Below are 20782 nucleotides of genomic sequence, written 5' to 3'. Positions count from 1 at the left end.
CAGATGCCACCACACTAATGAGAATAAATAGAGTGAACGTTTGGAAACCCTTGTAAAAAGTTACCATTGGGCTTTGCTTGGCTGCTGATATGAGCAGAAGCCAGGTGCCACAAAGAGCCCTGTTTTAAAGTATATGCAAGGGCAAAGGCAAAAGATCATAAAATTTGTGCAATACCCCGAATTGTCCTCAAGATGTCCTTTACACACAATTTGTAAATGTACAAGTAGTGTATTGGCTTTAAGGTAACATAGTGCTGAATGTTACAAAAATAGATTATTTTTGTAAAGGCTTACATCAGTGGTTCTCAAAATGGGAGGTCCACAAAGGCTGCCCCATAAAACCCTTGAAACTATTTTCTTTACAGCATTTTTAGGAAATGTACGAAAGTAGTCTTTCCCTAGTGCGAGACAGGTCTTGTGATAGATGCAGGCCATGCACATTTCTCTTCAGTGGAATGCTGTTTGCCTTTGTGCAATTTGTCTTTTAATCCGTTTTAGTGGGAGATTCTCTCTCTGTTCAGAATGACCACCTCCCTTAAAGAAAAAAAAGTTTTGAAACCTCTCGTCAGCAATTCTGAAAAGCTTTCCAGTCTGGCCATTTATAACGATGGATCATTTATTACATCTGAGTTCATTAAAATGCCATTTGCATTAACAAGGGGGTCGGTCTTGACAGATGAGCCTGCTCAAGGAAACAGAAACTCACATCTTGAGAAAGCACAGCAGGCAAGATCTCAGCCCTCTTCTATTTAATCAGAAAAGGGACCAAAGAAAACTAAGAAATAAATGTAGAATCATTAACACAAGCGCATGAGGGTAACCAAAACCAGGTCTGTGTGACATTATTATTTTTTACAACTGAAGTCACGATGCATCTGTGCGTCCATTTGTACTTACATTTTTTGGCTATATCTTGATAACCTTTCTGAGATTCTTAGAATCAAGTTTATGGGGACCTAATTATCCATCATTATTTTATTATTATTATTTATTTCTTAGCAGACGCCCTTATCCAGGGCGACTTACAATTGTTACAAGATATCACATTATACATTATTTCACATTATACAGATATCACATTATTTTTACATACAATTACCCATTTATACAGTTGGGTTTTTACTGGAGCAATCTAGGTAAAGTACCTTGCTCAAGGGTACAACAGCAGTGTCCCCCACTGGGGATTTAACCCACAACCCTCCGGTCAAGAGTCAAGAGCCCTAACCACTACTCCACACTGCTGCCCTATCTCCTTTGCAGCTAGGTAATCTAGTGAAGGCTATTGTATATATTGATTGAATAAATCTATATGTTTTTTCATTGCAAATGGTTTTATTTTAAATGAAATAAAAATGTATAAACAGGCTTTATTTCTGCAGATAAAAAACAGAACAGGGTGCAATCTGGTTCTGTTTTATCATGCTCCTAAATTCAAAATCTTTACATTGTAATATACAGTACCTATACACTTTTCAAAAAAGAAATGACCTTCATTCTGACCATTGATTATGTGTAGTCCTTGATCTATAATAGCTACGCAACATTAATGAATGGATTTGTCAGGTTAACAATTCCATTGTTTTACACTATTTTCAAGTAAAATCCTAATTTGAAAAATTCCATATAGGAGGCAGAGATCAAGCTTTATAAAGTATAACTCTAAAGTCAGAACCCTGATTAATAAATAGAACCTCTCTTTGCCTCTCCTCCCTTCACCACTGTTTTTAGTATGTGCTCTCCGTGCAGCCACACAGCATCCCTGACACACACACACACACATGGACGGGATCAGAGAGAGAGAGGGGGAAAGAGAGAGAAGCACAGAGCCCTGATAATGTGGTAGGAGATTCATAGAGCAAGGAGGATGCACACCATCAACAGTCCAGGCAGGATAACGCAAACTGGGGTTCAGTCTTCACCATGACCTGCAGGGTGTCCGGAGGCAACTGGAAACTCAAGGTAAGTCCTAGCAGCTTGTTACTGAATTTGAGTTGAGGGAACTGCAATAGATTGTTTTAGTGTACTGAGATATCTTCACTGCAGTCTATGACAAATAACAAATTCCATGATTTAAAAACCCTGTGTTTAACATCTAAGGGATGTTGCTGACAATACTTTTCCGATACAATTTTCCAGGGTGCAGTTTGCAGGAAAAGAACAGTAAGAAACTGAAGCTCCCTAAATTAACCTTCAGAGTTGTTTGTAATTTTTGTTTTCCGTTAAGAAATCTGTGCAGATTTCACACTAGAAGATTAAAAAAAAAAAAGTCCATCACTGTCGTTCTGAAAAATTAATGCAAAAAGAATTCACTTTGAATCCAAAACTCTAAAACGTATCCGATAAGGATAACAAACTCACACGGATACTGCAAATAGAATGCACTGTGAATGCAAGAGTTCGAATTGTATTTGGTGAAGGAGGATTCTTTAACAAAGAAATTGAATCTTTTTGTACTATTAGTGTTTATTTAATTGAGATCACACATTTAAACTTGTGAGGTAATAATATACAAGTTTATTCATCCATACAAAACACTTAATGCATACAGTTTAGTAAACTGCTAATACAGTACTTATAAATACTTAAAATCCTATTTTACAATAGGAGCAGCTAATTAAGTTTGGATGATCGATGTCTTCCATATAGTTATTCAAAATGCTGACTGAAGGGAGATTGGAACATAGCTCCACAAGGTCGATACACAGAATTCAAAAGGCCTGTTTACATTTTCATCATTGACATTTTCAAAGGGACGGTGTCCAGCAGCACAAAGCAGAGGGAGGCTGTTGAGTGAGTGTAAGAGCCTCTTCTGCTCCTGCACCACAGAGCAAAGGGATGTTTCAAGGGAATATCAGAGAGCCCCTCTGCTCCACAAGCACAAAGCAGAGTTATATGAACCAGGGAGAAAAGCGGGTCTTACCTAAATGAAACAAAGACAAGCTTAAAACACACACACAAAAAAACCTTCCACTACACAATAATTATGAGAGGAGTGAAACGGTACTAGTGCTAATCAGTGCTTGGAAAATGTCTTTTTAACCGCAGTTAAAGTTGCTGTCAAGTGCCATTAGGTTTCCATTAAAGAGGTTTTTGACATTGGTGTTCATGAAGCACAGAGCCTCAAGGTGTGCTCCTAGTCCTATTGCCGTCTTTAATAAATAACTTTGCTTTTCACCCAGTGGAGCTGTAAAAATCCATCCAGTTCAGCCATTGGTCATCTCTGCCTCAGGGGGCCTTCCAAGTACCTGCATTATTGAGCTGCAGGTTTTAACTCTGGCTATTCGCTCAGGCGAAAGGAACGAGGGCTAAAAGGGTTCCCAGGCTTAGACCTTAACGGAGAGGCTGCAATCAGAGAGGGTCCTTTAAAAGTGTCCCTGTGAGGCTTTTAAAAGGAATCTCCCTGCCTCTCATTAGCTCTATCGGCACCACTCCCCTTGCCCTTGTCTTTATTTTTTTAATATATTCTCTGAAACAGGAATCAGTAAAGCCAGCAGCACTCTTTACTCAAGCACAGTCAAGCTGGATTCCCTTTATTAGCATTTACTGCAGCGTACCATGGTAAAAGCATAGTGAAGTGTAATACAGTAAAGTGAAATTATAGGTAAGCATGTTTACGGACAAAATTCTGTATTTATTTGTTCTCGTTTTATTAACTGTGTTAATAATTGGTTTAACATTGCTTATCAGTGGCACCAATATCAGCTACTCAGCCACAGCACCAGAATTAGAATTAGGATGGTGTCGCTCAAGAAGAACTGTCCAGTTTTTAATGCCACGTTTGTTTTTGAACGAGAAGTGTTGTAAGTGCATCCTTCACGCTATCAAAGTATTACAATGCAGGACATGTCAAACGTCTCATGTATCGCACAGCTGAAAGATAAACACTGCATTTTTAGCACAGCAAGATCGTCATATTTTATCTTATATATCAAGCAACAGCAGAGGACTCAAAAAGAGATTTTGGCAGCTCATTAGATTTTTGCAACTTGGCTTTAATAACACTAATGAAGTTTTAGCTGAAATAGCTTATGGGTCTTACAATACAATACAATACAATACAATACAATACAATACAATACATGCAAAGGCTGCTCTATAAAGTTCAAGTTAATATATATATATATATATATATATATATATATATATATATATATATATATATATATATATATATATATATATATATAATTTTGCATGATAAATATAAGTCCACAATTGCATCAGAAAAGAGTTAGGTAAAGGTTAGGGTTATGGTTATATCATGCAAAAAGACGTACATATTAAGTACATTGTAACTATGCATAATAACATTGTAATTAGGTGCAAGTATACACAAATTTTCTAAGTAACTACTATGTAAATACACAGTAATTAGAGGTAGTTAATGTAAAGTGCCTAAATATAAAACTGCAGCCCCCACCAATGTTCAGAAGCAGGCTCTACAGAATTGCTTTGCCCTGCTCAGTACAATCAACACTCTGCCTTACCTTGGGACTTGAACTCCCTCAGCCAGATGTTGCCTGATGGTAGCGTCTGCTCCACTGGGTCTTATTGTTCATTTAGCTTGGATTTAATTTGCAGTTTTGGGAGCTGGAAATAAAATGCTTTGGCTGCAAGACAGTCAATAAACAGATGCAAAACAAATTTCCAATGAAAAAGAGATGATGCTAAGGAATACAACTGTAGGAAAATTGGGAACTGCTGAAGCGAACTGCCTGCATGTCAAAGAAAATAAATAAATTAGCTCTTTTTCAGGGCAAATGGAAATATTTTTTATTTAATCATCTTTCAAGGTTGATTACCTCGTATTAGCATTGCATTATTCCAAGTACCTCTTTCCACTGTCATCTCTTTTCTATGTTATCCCACAACACTACAAGTTGGATAGATGCATTTGGTTTCCTCTCCCCATTCACTTGCAGTGTTGTAGGTAAAAGCACCCCACTTGAAGTATTTTCAAAGCGTTTTCCCCAGTCTTTAATGAACTGTTTTACAAAGTCAGAACCAAACAATTAAATAACATAATCCAAGTTCTCTTCAGCCCTTTCAAAGTGTTTTTCTCATTGTGTGATGATTTTCTGTCCTTTCAAAGACTAGGGAGTTGAATAAAGAATGCAGGAAACGCTTTGAAAATATGGCGCTTAGTTTCCTGTGCGCAGTCCAGAATGTGTGGTTGAGGCATTGCCGAAGCTGTTTGTAACTAATTAATGCTGGTCTTCCCAGGTTTCAGGCTCCAGCTGAAGCTGCACCCAGCCCTCTGGGCAGGATGGCAGGAGATTCGTGGGTTCATATGAACCAGGACATGGAGATAGGGGTTACGCCCAGAGAGGTGAACCATTCACTCCTTCCTCAAGGGGAAAGTTGGGTCATGTCAGTTCTTGATTGGGAGCATCAGCTGTTCTTTATAGAACAAAACAATTGGCCTAAAAGCTAATAAGCTAATCATTTAGGGCAGTGCCCATTGATGACAATCTTCTAAAGTTCTTGCTGTAGAAAGTGATTGATTGTAGCTTGCATAGTCTGCTGAGAGTTCCTGAAAAGGTCTGCTTTGTGGATGCAAAAGATGTAGTATAATGATACTATATTTTGGAGAGCAGCTGAAGGTTTGTTATTCCAACCTTGGTGTCCATGTGCAGGACCTCCATAAAAATAAGATATTGCATCTCAGTAGATCAAACCTTTAGACATTTATTATAATCTCCAAGCAAATCACAGATTATTAGACAGACAAGCTTAGTGCAGGTGTATATCAAGGGGCAGCAAGATAGCCCTGTCTAGGTTTTGTTCTAACCAAACCAGGACAGAGATTGGCTTTGAAGTTTTCTGTTTCCACTCAACAGATGAAGAAGATCCCCAAGCAGGCCCGTGAAGATCTAGCCCACATCTCCACCGACAGAACCCGAATGTTAGCCGAACCGCCCAAAAAGCCACGGCAGCGCTACGTCCAGAAGGACGGCAAGTGCAACGTGCACCACGGCAACGTCCACGAGACCTACCGCTACCTGAGCGACCTCTTCACGACCCTGGTGGACCTCAAGTGGAGCTTCAGCCTGCTCATTTTCACCCTGGTCTACTGCATCACCTGGCTCTTCTTTGGGCTCATCTGGTGGCTTATCGCGTACATCCGAGGTGACCTAGAGCACCTGGAGGAGAGTGACTGGACACCGTGCGTGGAGAACCTCAACAGCTTTGTGTCTGCTTTCCTCTTCTCCATAGAGACGGAGACTACCATTGGATATGGCTACAGGGTCATCACCGAGCACTGCCCGGAGGGGATCATTCTCCTGTTGGTCCAGGCCATCCTGGGCTCCATCGTCAACGCCCTGATGGTGGGCTGCATGTTTGTGAAGATCTCACAGCCCAAGAAGAGGGCAGAGACCCTCATGTTCTCCCACAAGGCGGTCATCTCTCTCCGCGACGACAAGCTCTGCCTGATGTTCAGGGTGGGGGACCTGCGTAGCTCTCACATCGTGGAGGCTTCCATCCGGGCCAAGCTGATCAGGTCCAAGCAGACCAAGGAAGGGGAGTTCATCCCACTGAACCAGACAGACATCAACGTGGGCTTCGACACGGGCGACGACAGGCTCTTCCTGGTGTCTCCTCTCATCATCTCCCACGAGATCAACGAGAAGAGCCCATTCTGGGAGCTGTCCCGGGCCCAGATGGAGAAGGAGGAGTTTGAGATCGTCGTCATCCTGGAAGGCATGGTGGAGGCCACAGGTAAAGTTCTGAAAGCTGATAAATCGTTCAGTAAATCTTCCCTTGAATGCAAAAGCTATTGCTTGAAGCCTGCGAAGGATACTGGAAGCTAATCCTCAAAAACATTAGCAACCATCAGCTATGACCTCAGTATAGTGCAGCCTTGTATAAAACACAGTTTATTCTAAAGTTTGTAAAAGGGTGCGCAAAATATTAACAATGACGATTACTTTTTCTTCACCAATGCGGTGAAGAACATTTTAACGTAACTGTTAAGCTGATATTGCATTTGTAATTAGTGCTGCAGACCACTAGTGAACAGGTCTTTAAAACCCACCAAGTTAAGAAGTTATCAATTAGGGGTCGTCAGGTTAACCCACTGATCTCAAGCCTGTGATAAAGTAATTTGGGGCTGGCTATATTGGGTATTGACTTGGAAATGCGTGTATTTATTAAAGAGAGGCTTTGAGATTAAGAATACATTTCCAGTCTAAACTCCACCAAGCTTAATTGCTTTTTCACAGTTTTTTTTTTTAATTCATCTCCAGTGCGGTCGTTATGGTTGCTTTGCTGCAATTCAAGAACACAGTTCTGGGTCCATTGAGGGATTTAAAACTCCTAAAATATGGGGAAGGTTTATTTCCTTAATAGAGACCTGTCAAATCTCCGTCATTTGGAGCGAGATACACTCATTTTAGCAACCTTTTTGGCATCCATTTTGATGGAGTATTCCTACATCTCACTCCTAAGACACTGAGAAAGACTGGCCAACGTGTTTTCTGTAGAATTCTTTTAGTAATACTAAATATGCAGGTACTGCTATTGAGTGTTTCTGGATAAACAAACATTAAACAAATTGACATGCTAATGTGTTATTTAATCTCTTTATGTGTTGCTCAAGTTCAAGGTCAGTAGAGTCCCACGCTCTGTTTATTAACCCTGTTGTCACAGACATGTGTACAGAAGAAGGTTTTCTCAATACAACGATAGTACAGCACACAGCATTAATATCACGATCATGCATAAAGCTTTTCAACCAATTCATTTGCTTGTATTTCTCTACTAGAGAATGACAGGACTCCAAACCATGCTTGAACCACAGTGCTTCCTTAATTCCCTTTTCAAAAGGAACACTTTGTAAACCCACAAAGGAACTTATAGATTATCCATATCAAATTCTTCTGTGCTTTCATGCAATGTTAAAAGCACGTACCGTTTGTTCCATTTTTGAGTATCTTTTGAATAGAGCCCTTTGGGACTATAAGAAATAACCATAATGTACAGCAATTTAATTTGAGAATTTCAAATGCCTACTGTATGCGACTGCAGCAAAGGAGCGATTACTTCCATGTTTCCAGGCAGTCTCTTCTTTCTCTGGGGAAATACCGACTCAAAGGGACTGTCTGTCCTGCGTAATTCTGTTTCAGCTTGCGTTGTCACACTCTCATCTACAGAGGCACTGATTTCATAAAGCTTGCGCTGCGCTTCAGAATACTCATGCTACCCCAAGCTTTCAGAACTGACCCCTGCTTCTTACGAGGGAAATAGAATCGCGCTGTGAAATTGCATTACACTACGGTTGACTAGTGTAAACATGAAACACTTCACTTCTTTCTGCAGTCCTCAGCTGTTATGTTATTCATTATTGAGGAAATCTGTACAGGAGGGATGCACTGCAATTCAAGGTACCCTGAAATCATAGAGAATTAGCCGGGATCTTGGGGGACAGATACTATTATTAACTATAACTGAGAATCAAATTGCTGTACTTACCAGTACATAGAATCACATATAAGGGTGCTGTACTGTACAAGTTTATATCTACTCCACAAGACTAGACACTCTGACCTTGTGTCGGGGAAAATTAGCCTGATCCTACACAGCTCCCCATACTATATATTTTATATATCGTTAAGATCATTTTGATGCCACGTCATTGTCATTTGATGCAAGCCATCCGAACGAAAGGCATTTCAGATGTCTGTATCCCATTAATATCAGGGTCTGCTATATATTATACTGCAATAGTGCTCCAAAAACTAGTTGGGGTATTTGCTACTGTTGCAGCAGTAATGCAGCGAATATAGTGCATATTTTTTTTATTTTTTGGAAGGTGAGTGTCTCTCTTGCTCTTTGGAAAGGTTAGTTTGATTTGACAGTTACGAAGCTATCCACAAGGGACTGAGGCAGCAGCTGATCTGTGTTCATTAATTGAGAACAATTGCTTGAGCCGAGGGAGCGAAGCATGGGCTCGGGAATCAGACTTAAAGAACTATTGAGTCAAATCAGGTTTACAGATGATCCTTGGAAGGTACTTTGACGGGAGAACAAGAATGTTGGTCCACACTTGGGATCCATAGCTATTGGGAGAAGAAATGTATCCAATGCTGAGCAATGTTTCTAAAAGGGTAGAGGGTGACAGCATGGGGCTGTACAGAAAGAAGCACTGAATGTAATCCTCATTAAGATGCAGAGTGGAAGTGCTAGAGATGATAAAAGCTGACTGCAGTATACCAGGGATATTTCATAGAGAAGTTTTATTATATATTTTTTTCATAGACAGTGACAACACTAAATGCATAAGGTACAGTGCCAAATGTTTTTTTTTTTTCCTCTCTCAGTGCCTACTAATTTCACGCCTTGCAGACAGACCATTTTTGGTTATTCCACAGTTTTTATGCATTAAAAAGTCTTTAGTAAACCACTGTTATTTTCGCCAGCAAGACTAGTTCTTAATAACCCTTTATAGAATGACATTTTTCATTGCTGAGTGAGCGATTCCCCTGTGTGTCGTTTAGATGTCAATCATTGCTGTGAAAGCGGATATGGAGACTGCAGGTGTTTTGATAAAATAATGTCTGAATAATTCTGTCTGAATACCACAGGTATCGACTTCCTCTGAGGTCTGAAGTATTTCATTTTGAATTCAGACCTGTTTATTCATCATGATTTAAAAGCATTGAAGTTCCCCTTCTCCCTCCATCCGTTACTAATGAATTCACAGTTCATTCTTCACTAATTCATATCCTCTTACTCAACCCCCAGGGGGTTGTGAGAAGTGTTAATTCATGCATGAATGCACGCCTTATACATGTCACATAGTCAAGCCGGAATGAGCCAGAACACCGTGCTGGTACTATATTCTATAGGCAGCAGTGGTATAATCGAGAATTCGCATTACAGGCTAGCTGAGTTACATCTCACATCTCCTGCACAACTGTCTGATTCAGTGAGTCAGCAGTCCTCTTGATAGAATGAAAAGAACATTAGGAACTTCTATTGCAAACTACTTCTTTAAGAAGGCTAAAAATGCTGACGAAGACGACAGCAACAGCGCATCGACTATGACTGTAGACACAAACACAAATAAAGCTCTTCCATGTGGAATCCTCTCAGCTATGCCAAAACTTAGACTTAGTCTTAGACACCGTTGTTCTGCAACTGACACACACAGCCACGTAAATTAAAGCAGTCTGACAAGATGGAGAAAGACACTTTGTGGAAATATTTGTAGAAATTAGATGCATGCCTGACCTATTTATATATGTTACTAGATGTTCAGTTTACAAATAGAATGGGAATTGATGTAATAATTATTTTGGTACCTTCAGATTCAGGACTACCCCACTGCCCCTGACGCCCTCCTATTTTTTCCCTCTCCTCCACAGGGATGACATGCCAAGCTCGCAGTTCCTATCTGCACACCGAGGTGCTGTGGGGGTATCGCTTCACCCCGGTGCTCTCTCTGGAGAAGGGATTCTACGAGGTCGACTACAACAACTTCCATGACATCTATGAGACGCACACGCCCTCCTATAGTGCCAGGGAGCTGGCGGGCACTGCCACCCGGGGCCAGTTCCTGTCAAAGCTTTCCCCCACGGCCCCACCACCCTGTCCACTAGACCCCCCCATGGTGCTCAGAGAAAAGGAAGAGGATGAAGAGAGGGAGGCCGGAGAGAGTAACGGATCAGCCGCCACAGCGGGGGTCGCCACGGAAACAACAGAGGCTGAAAATATATTCTTTTAAAACAGGCCTCTCCTCTTGTCGCATCATAATACAAATGTACTGCTTCACAAAATATAGTTTGCCATATATTTTAAATAGAATTAAGAAATGTATTTCATTTTAGTTGCCTCCAACCCTAGGCTTACAGGGTGATCGTACAGGGTGGTCTTTTTCCAATACTAAGCATTTGTTTATGGCTTTGTTCCTCCGAAGTCAAGTATCTTGTCAGAGCAGCATGAAACTAACTCACAGGGAATGCTGCATTCAAATAAAACCAAAACATCTAAATAAAATGTTGCTTGAAAGCAATTTCTGGTTACCCTAAAAAATATATATACTGTACTCAAGGCAGTTACAGGAACTCAGAAGGATAAAAACGAATGAAGTGTGTTTTTATTTGAGCTGACAAACATGTACATGTGTTTAAAAGTTTATAACCAATTTGTACAGTGTGCGACTATCAAATGGCCAAGATGTTAGTGCACTAGTGGGGACTGAATGACTCATCTGTGGTGCCTGAGAATTCAGGCCGTCTGTCTCTGTGATTAAGTGGATGGAACTTACTGATCCATGGTAGGGTCAGAATGACTCCAGTTTTTGTTTAATTTATTATTCATGCCAACAGCCTGAAAAGTTTACATCAAACTGGCTACTCTTTTGTTCTGTGCTTTGTAATGTAACATACATATTACAGGCTGTTTCTCACGCCTTGAAATGATCATTTATCATACTTACTGCTGTTTATAATTCTGTGGGAAGCTAGGCAAGAGCTGCCTTGATACGATAGATGTATATTGTACTGTATTTTAATCCCTCATGGGTAAGTCAACAGAGACTCACCAAGCAAAAGCACTATTGCTTGCAGTGCAGGTTAAATCATGCAGGCTTGCTTCAATCCTGTTCACTGCAGAGAACTCAGTGCTGTGGATCTGAGAGCCAGAGAATACAGTACTGTAGAGAAAGTGCTGTGGATCTGAGAGCCAGCGAATATAGTATTGTAGAGAAAGTGCTGTGGATCTGAGAGCCAGAGAATATAATACTGTAGAGAAAGTGCTGTGGATCTGAGAGCCAGAGAATACAGTACTGTAGAGAAAGTGCTGTGGATCTGAGAGCCAGCGAATATAGTATTGTAGAGAAAGTGCTGTGGATCTGAGAGCCAGCGAATATAGTATTGTAGAGAAAGTGCTGTGGATCTGAGAGCCAGAGAATACAGTACTGTAGAGAAAGTGCTGTGGATCTGAGAGCCAGAGAATACAGTACTGTAGAGAAAGTGCTGTGGATCTGAGAGCCAGCGAATATAGTATTGTAGAGAAAGTGCTGTGGATCTGAGAGCCAGAGAATATAATACTGTAGAGAAAGTGCTGTGGATCTGAGAGCCAGCGAATATAGTATTGTAGAGAAAGTGCTGTGGATCTGAGAGCCAGAGAATACAGTACTGTAGAGAAAGTGCTGTGGATCTGAGAGCCAGCGAATACAGTACTGTAGAGTGTCAGGACTGGGGATCTGAGAGCCAACAAAATTCAATATGTATGCAGAAGTCAGGACTGGAAATGTAAAAGGCAGTAAATCGAATATGCAGCACTGCAGTGAAATCAGTAAAGTCCATTTAAACAGAGCTAACCTGGAAACAAGAGGCATTGATTCATGTCTGATTTATTTGAGTTGAGGCAACCATTTGAAGCATTTCAGTTTTGTTCCCTTTTTCCTTTTGTCTCCAGACACATTTTCGCAATGACACACACTGCCCATTTTTTTTTTTCTCTAGTTACATTGCTTCCACAAAGCGCCAGCGATAGATGTAACAGACCACACAGAGATGTTCTGTTTTAAAGATTTATATAATGCACTGCAAAGCATCCAGGGTATTTCCTTCATACTAGAAGCTGTACAACACAACATGCTCTTCTGTCTGTCCGTACAGCCACTCTGTCCTGCATGATCTGTACTGCACTGAAAATTAGAAATAAAAATGGTCATTTAAAATGTGTCTCTGTGCGTGTGTGTGAGATTCATTTGATTTGAACGCACTGGGGTTCTGAGAACCAGAGAATTCAATACGGTACAAAATGACTTTTAAGTGGTTTTAATGGGGGGATGAATAAAACATGCATGCAAAATGAATTAATATAAAAATGCATTTAACCTTTAGAAATATAATGAGAATACTTGAGAAAAGAACATTGGGGTATTACATTGGGGAAGCCATTTGATCATCGATTATACATTCAAACACTAAAAGCATCTCCTATTTTTTTCTGCTCTGATAAACCCCCCTTTGGTTTCTTAAATAGAACCCTACACCCTGCTGAACTCTGATCAAAGCCCCCGTGTTCCATTATTCAGGAGACACAATGAAATCCCTTTTCAGAATCCAGCCTTGCAATCATTACCACAGGTTACACTCAGTGGGCACGGCAACAGCACTGTTTTATTCATGTTTGTTTTAGACTTTCAGTTCTTCTATTTTTACAAACTGGCTTTTTATCTTAGTTTTTCAAACTTTTACAACAAAAATAAAACATAAAATCTTGTATTTTTTTATTTTATTTAATGACTTAATTGTTAATTTGTGTGTGTGTGTGTGTATTTTTTTAAATTTCTGTTTTGTTACATTTTGTATTAGACTGTTTTTAATGTAGTGGTTTGAGAGTGTGTGTGTGTGTGTGTGTGTGTGTGTGTGTGTGTGAGTGTAAGTTCTGGAATGATGTATTTACTGTGGAGCTAGTGGGAGAAGCATAGCCCAGGATCTTGACTTTGAGCTTGGAAGAGTCAACTTCTTTGTGGGACTCCTGATATGTGTGTGAGGTCAAGAGCAAGCAGTGTCCCGACAAACAGTGACAGGGGGAAAGGAAAAAGTGAACTCAGTGGGGCTGTGTACCATATAAACCCAGGGACATTTTAAAAGAGCGCCCTGTGGGAAAGACATCAGTGCAAGTGAGGTATTGTGACAGTAGGCTATACATTTGTGTTTATTTATTTATTTATTTTTAATCTAGAGTAACCAATTATTATTTATTTCCCCCCCAATTTGAAATGTCCAATTATGTTTCTTCTCCTCACCACAGCAAGTCCCAACATAGCATGGACGTTCTGAGGGCGTGTGAGCATCCTGTGAACTCACAAGCCTAAAGCCAGAATCGCTTTTACGCCGAGCAATCCAGAGCAGAGGTGGGCGGGCTACCGATCCTGGAAGAGAGAGATCAGCCCTGCCTCTTATCCACTCTGAACGTGCTCGCTGTCTGCCCAGCAGGGTTTGCTGTTGCGCGATGAGGAGAAGCAATCCCTACCGGTTTCCCATCCCTCACCCGGGAGCGTCAGAGCCAATGTGACGCCCCCCTCGGAGTCTCCAACAAAGTTCGGCCTCTTTGCACAGCTTGGATGCAAACTAGTGCTGTCCAAGCTGTGTGACTCATCCTGCGCTCCCCGTGGCAGCGCTTTGACTGAATGAGCCATTCTGAAACCCCATAGAGCCTAGGCTATATTTTTTCACATTAAAGATCAACAAATCATTTAATAACACAAACACATTTCAAACATTTTCCTTTTAAATGCCTGGGCGTTAAACCACACTTTAATGGTTCCAAAAGGTATATCTTTTTTTTTTATTTATTAAGTTCAAAGTCTGTCAATTCTCAAAAGTCAGAGAGATCTGTAGGCCAGTAATCAAAAGGTTTATAGGTTTTTTTTTTTTTGTTTGTTTGTTTTTTTTTTTTTAAGCAGCTCAAAGCACCTTGGTTTTTAATCCCTTAATCGCCGAGACCAGCTGGAAACGAATTCCCAGCTTCCCAGTAATAAAAAAGGACTTTATTAATTTAAACCAGATTGTTGTTTTTTTTTTGTTACTTTCTGCTAATAAACATGTCCTAGTGGTTAATGTTGTTATGTAACCAGGCAACCTCGGCCTATACCCCCAATCAGCCTTATTAGTTTCCATGGTAACCTGTGGTCTCAGCTGTTGATCTAGTTATGCCTCAATGGCTTATGAAAGAGCAGAATAGTTTCTTGAAGGTGTGATAAAAATAAGCCTTATCCATGCAATTATTAATTATTCACACAATCAATTAATCACAGAAACTCGGTTAATCCTGAAGACGGAGATGAATTCCACATACAGGGAATGATAAACTATTCCAAAAAGATAGACTAGATAGGAGAGGAGGTGTAGCTCTAGATGTTAGGGATGGCCTAAAAGTAAAAAGCATTGACTTATCTCTACAAACCTACAAACTACAAACCACAGCGAGTCAATCTGGGTAGAGCTGTTAGGTTAAAGCACAAAAGTGTTTTTCTATTTGGGTATGTTACAGAATAGAAATGATAGCAAATTATTATATGAAGCAATAAGAAATGCATCTAGTTGCAAGAATACTGTAATCATTCATTGGTGATTTCAATCTCCCCAATATAAACTGGGATCATTTAGTAGAATGTGGTAACGTAGAAACTTAACTGGTTATTGCTTCCTGGCCCGGTGTGTCAAAAACACAACAAGGGACAGAGCAATTTTAGATCTGTTGTTCACAAACAACTGTGAAATATAAAAGCAGTAGAGCCACAGGCATCAAGTGATCACAACATGGTTACAGGCTGCACAAACTAAAGTGTATCATTTCAGAAAGGCTCCCTTTGAAGGGATTGAGGCAGGATCTGAGAGAAACAGACTGGGCAGGGAATTGGAGGATGTGACGGCTGAAGTTCAATGGAACAGATTTAAAATTATAATGCAAGACATGCAGGACAAGTGTGACAAGGCAGGAGCCCTGCACATGGAGAGGGGTTTTTGTGTGTAAATATTGTGTAAATGTATTGTAATTAATGAAGTACCTGACGCTCCTGGGAGAGCGTTTGTGATTCCCAGGTGTGGAATCCTAATCAGCAGATAAGTGTGTTCCAGCAGGGCTTCAGGTATAAAAAGGTCTCGTTTATTCGCCTCAGGGCAGCAGCAACGCCATAAGCCGACAGACTGAAGATCACCCACGCTGTCTGGACATAGAGACCGAAATATCTTGCTGAAATCCTCTGATCGCCGTGAAGGAGAACCGGGAGCCCAAATCACCGACGGCCAGATGTGTAAATAAAACCTTCAACCTCCGTCTCGATCCCACCGCTGCCCCCATATCTGCATGCAATCGCTGTTGAGAGACAGGCAGGAGCTCGAGACAGAGGTTGAAGCTGATATGCCCTACAGTCACACCAAGTTTAACAAGCAGTACATTAAAATGAGCAGGGATACAGGGGAGCACATGCAAATGGATACAGAACTGATTAAAAAACAAAAAGCAGAGGAATTGTGAGAGGTGTAAAATCAGATTGGGGGAGGTATACTTAGTGGGGTACCACAAGGGACTCTACTTGGACCTTTACAGATTGCAAGCGCATGCTTCACGATTGCTTCAGTCACATGGCCTGAGATCAGTCAACTACCAGTTTCTGAGGTCGACTGTTACTTTTCTCTTCGACTGGTGTATGCGGGGCTATCCCTACTGCACACAGATGTCACATCCCCTGGGAACAGTAAGAGACAAACTACACTCAATGTATTCATTTATAGTTCAGTTGAAGTTGAGATTACTCCCTTCTTCTACAGTTCAGCAGAAGCACAGCATAAGAAACCTGCCTAAAAGCTGACCTCAGAAAGCTGTGAAAATGCATTTCTCTTCCAGCAGCCAGGAGACATCTCCTCTCCCTCGGGTGTCTAATCTTTTAATGAATGTCTGTCCCTGCTCACCACTGATCTCCTCAAGCTTTTAAAACTCCAGCAGGACACACCCCACATATTAGACTGCAGGGGGCTGGGATCAAGCACATCAATCTCACCGAATCTGAAACACACAAGGGGAAGCACATGGAGCGACAAGAACAGCAAGCTCAGTTTATGCAGCAGCGTTGCATCAGAGACACATCAAAATGTGGGGAATAGTAATAGGGGTAATACATTGATCACAGATCCAAAATATTACGTTAATAAATGACATTTATTAAATCTGGAATGGAACGCAGTTAACCTCTGGTTTAGGCTAGCTTTGTGATCTGGGTCTCAGACAGAATGAATGAAAAGTTCTGATCGTAACACTATGAAGGAGAGGACGCTGATTGAAACAAAAATTAGGAGCTAATTAAGGACTGCAGTCAAGGCTTTGAAAATAAAACCTGCAGTGTCTGTCCGCTTGACTTAGTTTCAACCTTAGAATTCGGATAGAGCGTTGAAGTTATGGGAAGAATTGGGAATTCAGGTGGGAAACAGTTAACATTCTGGGAGAACTGTAGTGATACTAAAACGTAACCGTCCTTACTGGCCTCAATTCTCTATGCTCTGCTGTTCTGACCACTTCCAGAGAGAGAAAAGCAGACCAGTTGGAGATGAAGCATCAGAGGCTCCCACAGAGACATTTCATATTGATTTTCAATAGAATGTCCGAGTGGCAGCCTGTATACTGAGAGGAGAAGCTTCTTGCCCACAACATGATTGTGAGTGACGGCTCCCCGTCCCTGAGCAGGTTTTACAGCACGTATAGTATTGAGTCATGACAGGGAAGACTCAGGTAATGTTAGAAGGAGAAGGGGGCTGACAGAATTGTATTGACAATGAATACGGAAGATTTCATGATGCTAAATTTCCATTTATTTTTATTGCTATTAAGTGTGCCTTTGGAGAGAGCCTAGAAGATGTTTCATTACGTGAAAAGCGCTATATAAGTCTAAGTGGTATTGCGTCGTGTAACGGGCAGTGTTGTGTGGTACCCTGCCGTTACGGACTCTGTGCCCTGTAAGTGAGATGAGTTTTCAAGCTCTAAATCCACGAATGCAGAGGCTCTTTTGTTTGGCGATAGAGGCACAGATTTTTGGGGAGTGCCATCTAGGTTATTGACATGATATGAAGATCTTGTCAGTTTGTTGGGAGTTACTCATCCCAAGGCACTGTTTGAAGATCTCAAACCCAGGTGTGCTTGGGGAAATTCCAATATAGGTTAAAAACGAATCTGTGTTGGCTAAAAAAAAAAAAAAAGGAAGGAAAGCGATGCAGAAAATCATTTTTAGCGAATCCCATTTATATAACAGCATTCAGTTTATCTTCTTGTACGATGTACCCTGTTTAAATGAGATTACAAAATAAATACACTGCACTTCATCAGCAATACTGACAGCAGGCAATGTTTCAGTGGCCTTGTTCTGAACGGGGAGACAGGGACGGATTTGATTAAACTGAAACAGAAACTATTTAAGAGGCAAGCAGCTTTATTTCTCTGGGGAAAAGTTATTTCTCTATCTAATACTACAACTTCCCTTCTGGCTCAAGATAGAGAGAGAGAGCTGCTGAAATGTACAGGTCCAATTTATCACAAAAATTGGATCAGCGCTTAGGATAACATGCTGAAATAAGGAGATTTGGTCGTGTAGCTTTTAAAAGCCAATTTTTGTGTTTGTATTTCCCCACAGCCAATTCTTTCTAACTCACCGATATCTGTGATGTTGATCATTTACAAGGGCATTTAGCACTTTTATTTTCATTCGAAGGGCACTCCAGCAGCCTCCTTGAAGCAATCGTCTGTTTCTCCAACGACAAGCTGTTGCTGTCTGTCTCTCCAGCTCAGAGTATATCTGCCAACTTTACCAATGAGAACTTTCCCTTGCTTTTGATGTTCAATTACAATGGTGTTATTTATTTATATAAATATATTTATTTGGTTTAAACCCTTTTTATAACATTATTTCTAATCACAAACTTTCTGCAGAAACGTCTTTGACTGAAACGTATTTAGCTGCCTGACCCATTGTGAGGAAATTCATGGAGACTCAACAAGCTTACCTTTCTCCTAATCCATGGATGCAGCCTTTTTATTCAGTGCCACCTCCTGGAAAGGTTGTTGTTTTTTTTATATTGGTGGCAGCCGTAGGATACAGCGCTTTCCAAAGTTCATTACATCATGTACAATATAATATAAGATGTGTGATTCTCTGGCTGCATGCACTGTAAATAATGTGGAGAGAATTAAAGGCATGCAGTTTATTCATTTGCAATATTTGTTGGAAGAAGCAATTCTCTAGCAATTCTAAATGTGTTGATTAATACAGCTGTTTATCCATGTCTGGATTTCTCTTTTATTAGCGGATTAGCACAAAGGTTCTGTTCTATTCTCTCTCTCTCTCTCTCTCTCTCTCTCTCTCTCTCTCTCTCTCTCTCTCTCTCTCTCTCTCATAGTCTTCTTGTGTTAGATCACAGTTGCGGTGGTTTGATTGTAACTATATATATATATATATATATATATATATATATATATATATATATATATGTATATGTATGTATATTGTTTGCTGTATTGTCTGAAAATCCCAGAAATGGGTTCAATTGAAAAACAGCACTGAGAAAACCTTCATTAAATTATTCAATATAGATAAGGTAAATTGCTTTTCTTTCAAGTCCTAGTGCTTCGATGCAGAAATACCCGAGGGACCTGAGTAAGACTAAATGTTGTTTTTGTATTTTTTTTTTGCAAAGTCTGCTACAAAAATATCTTCTAAACTCTTAAAGCTGCAGTGACTTACAATCATGTCCTGTTCGACAATAAAATAGAACACTGTAGCGTGGACTTTATTTACTACATACAGTATATTGTCTTCTACTGATGTGCTCTGCTTTATCAGGTTACAGGTTAATTTTCTTTACGTTCTCTGAGAGTATTGTAATTTCAATCCCCATTTCTTACATCCCCTTAGTAGATGCAGGACAGGCTACACTACTTTTGTTCTACGTGGTAGTTTCTTCCTGATGTGTTTCTTCCATCCACAAGGGATAGCAGATTGTTGCAGGGGGGACAGGTTAATGGTTACACACTGGTGTTCCAGATGTACCTGGAGGTTAAACTTTACCCCCGAGAGCTCTATTTAGGCTATAGGGGTGCTTTAAACATGTGAGGCAGAAAAAGATGCAGGCTTTACCAGTTTTAGGGTGACGGCATTAAGATCTGCCACTGTTTACTGTGTATCACTAAAATAAGAGCCGAAAAACACATCCTTCTCATGGAACTGCAGTGAAAGCAGATTCCCTGGCTTGCTGCTTATCTCTCTGTATTCACCGCTCTCTCCCACAGCCTCCTATCTGGTCACTGTTAAATGGTGATCTCTTTGGAGGGCTGAGACTATTACAGCCAGCCCCTAATCAGTACATTCTAATACAAGTGTAGGAATGTTAATGGGGTGGAGCTGACACCTCTGCCTGCCTAACACCACCATGCAACGAGAGGGCTTAAAACAAGGCTTGGCAAGAGTGCACTGGCTCAAAGTTTTCTATACACTGTCTACCAGTACCAAAAACATTACACTGCAAGTGACAGTCTATGCCTTTTTTCAACCACTAGCTAAGGGTTAATAATTGACCATTTACACCTTTCAGGTTTTGCCAATGTTAAACAAGGGCAACTTTTAGTTTTAAACTACACACACGCATACACTCACACACGCAGACCAGAGAGAGAAAGCACAATGAACAGCAGCCATGGTTCACAGCACATGCTGACAGAATCATTCATCACGTTCGCTTGGACAGACTTTGTGAGGTCTGTAAAATTAAATGCATTAAACTGGAGAGCAGTTGTGAAAGCAGACTGACAGAGTTCTCTCTCGTTCATTCAGCAGGTGGGTGAAGTGCCTCTCGTGTATTTGATAAGGTGAAGCTCTAGAGTCTCTGCTTTTTAATTAGATGCACCTGTAGGGGAGAATGATGTGCTAACACAGGATGAGTCCAAATGGCGTTTTCTGATGCTTAGGTTTTTCCTATTGTCCTTTGTAAGCCCAACACTACTGAATTAATAGTTTTCCTTATGTGTCGACATGATCCCCCATTAGGTTTAATGCATTTTTTCCAACACTTCTGAGTTTTCTGCTGGAAAGCAGGCTGTATAATTGGATGCCAAATCCATCCCACATAGGTTATTCTTCTGGGTATCAAACAGAAAATGATTGCTTGTGAAATACCATGCTTGAGAGAGCATTTGCCTCGTTGACAAATTTTCACAACAGTACTTCATAGCACAAGGGCAATGCATAGCAGAAACCTTTTAAAATGACATGCATTTGTGA

The 20782-nt window shown here is 40.5% G+C and overlaps 1 protein-coding gene across 2 annotated transcripts; it reads left to right on the top strand.

Moving 5' to 3' along the window:
• The first annotated feature begins 1658 nt into the window (after positions 1 to 1658).
• On the top strand, positions 1659 to 12669 carry LOC117966651 (G protein-activated inward rectifier potassium channel 4-like). Of its 2 annotated transcripts, XM_059009797.1 has the most exons (4): positions 1662 to 1959; positions 5224 to 5329; positions 5841 to 6720; positions 10368 to 12669. In XM_059009797.1, exons 2-4 carry the CDS (start codon positions 5267 to 5269, stop codon positions 10724 to 10726), a joined length of 1302 nt encoding a protein of 433 aa, XP_058865780.1. In that variant the 5' UTR covers positions 1662 to 1959; positions 5224 to 5266; the 3' UTR covers positions 10727 to 12669. The 2 variants fall into 2 exon arrangements, with proteins under 2 accessions (XP_058865781.1, XP_058865780.1); XM_059009798.1 differs by lacking the exon at positions 5224 to 5329 and having other exon boundaries at positions 1659 to 1959.
• The last annotated feature ends 8113 nt before the right edge of the window (positions 12670 to 20782 follow it).

Source organism: Acipenser ruthenus, chromosome 39 (assembly GCF_902713425.1).
Source record: "Acipenser ruthenus chromosome 39, fAciRut3.2 maternal haplotype, whole genome shotgun sequence".
NCBI lineage: Eukaryota > Metazoa > Chordata > Actinopteri > Acipenseriformes > Acipenseridae > Acipenser > Acipenser ruthenus.
The sequence above is the reverse complement of the archived record's forward strand: the minus strand, read 5'-3'. Positions and strand labels throughout refer to the sequence as shown.

What these genes read in the sequence shown, in the direction of transcription:
- LOC117966651 (XM_059009797.1), top strand. Translation starts at nt 5,267, where the DNA reads ATGGCAGGAGATTCGTGGGTTCATATGAACCAGGACATGGAGATAGGG. An exon ending in TAGGGGTTACGCCCAGAGAG is followed by an intron (nt 5,330 to 5,840) that starts GTGAACCATTCA and finishes TCCACTCAACAG; the next exon opens with ATGAAGAAGATCCCCAAGCA. An exon ending in AGGCATGGTGGAGGCCACAG is followed by an intron (nt 6,721 to 10,367) that starts GTAAAGTTCTGA and finishes TCTCCTCCACAG; the next exon opens with GGATGACATGCCAAGCTCGC.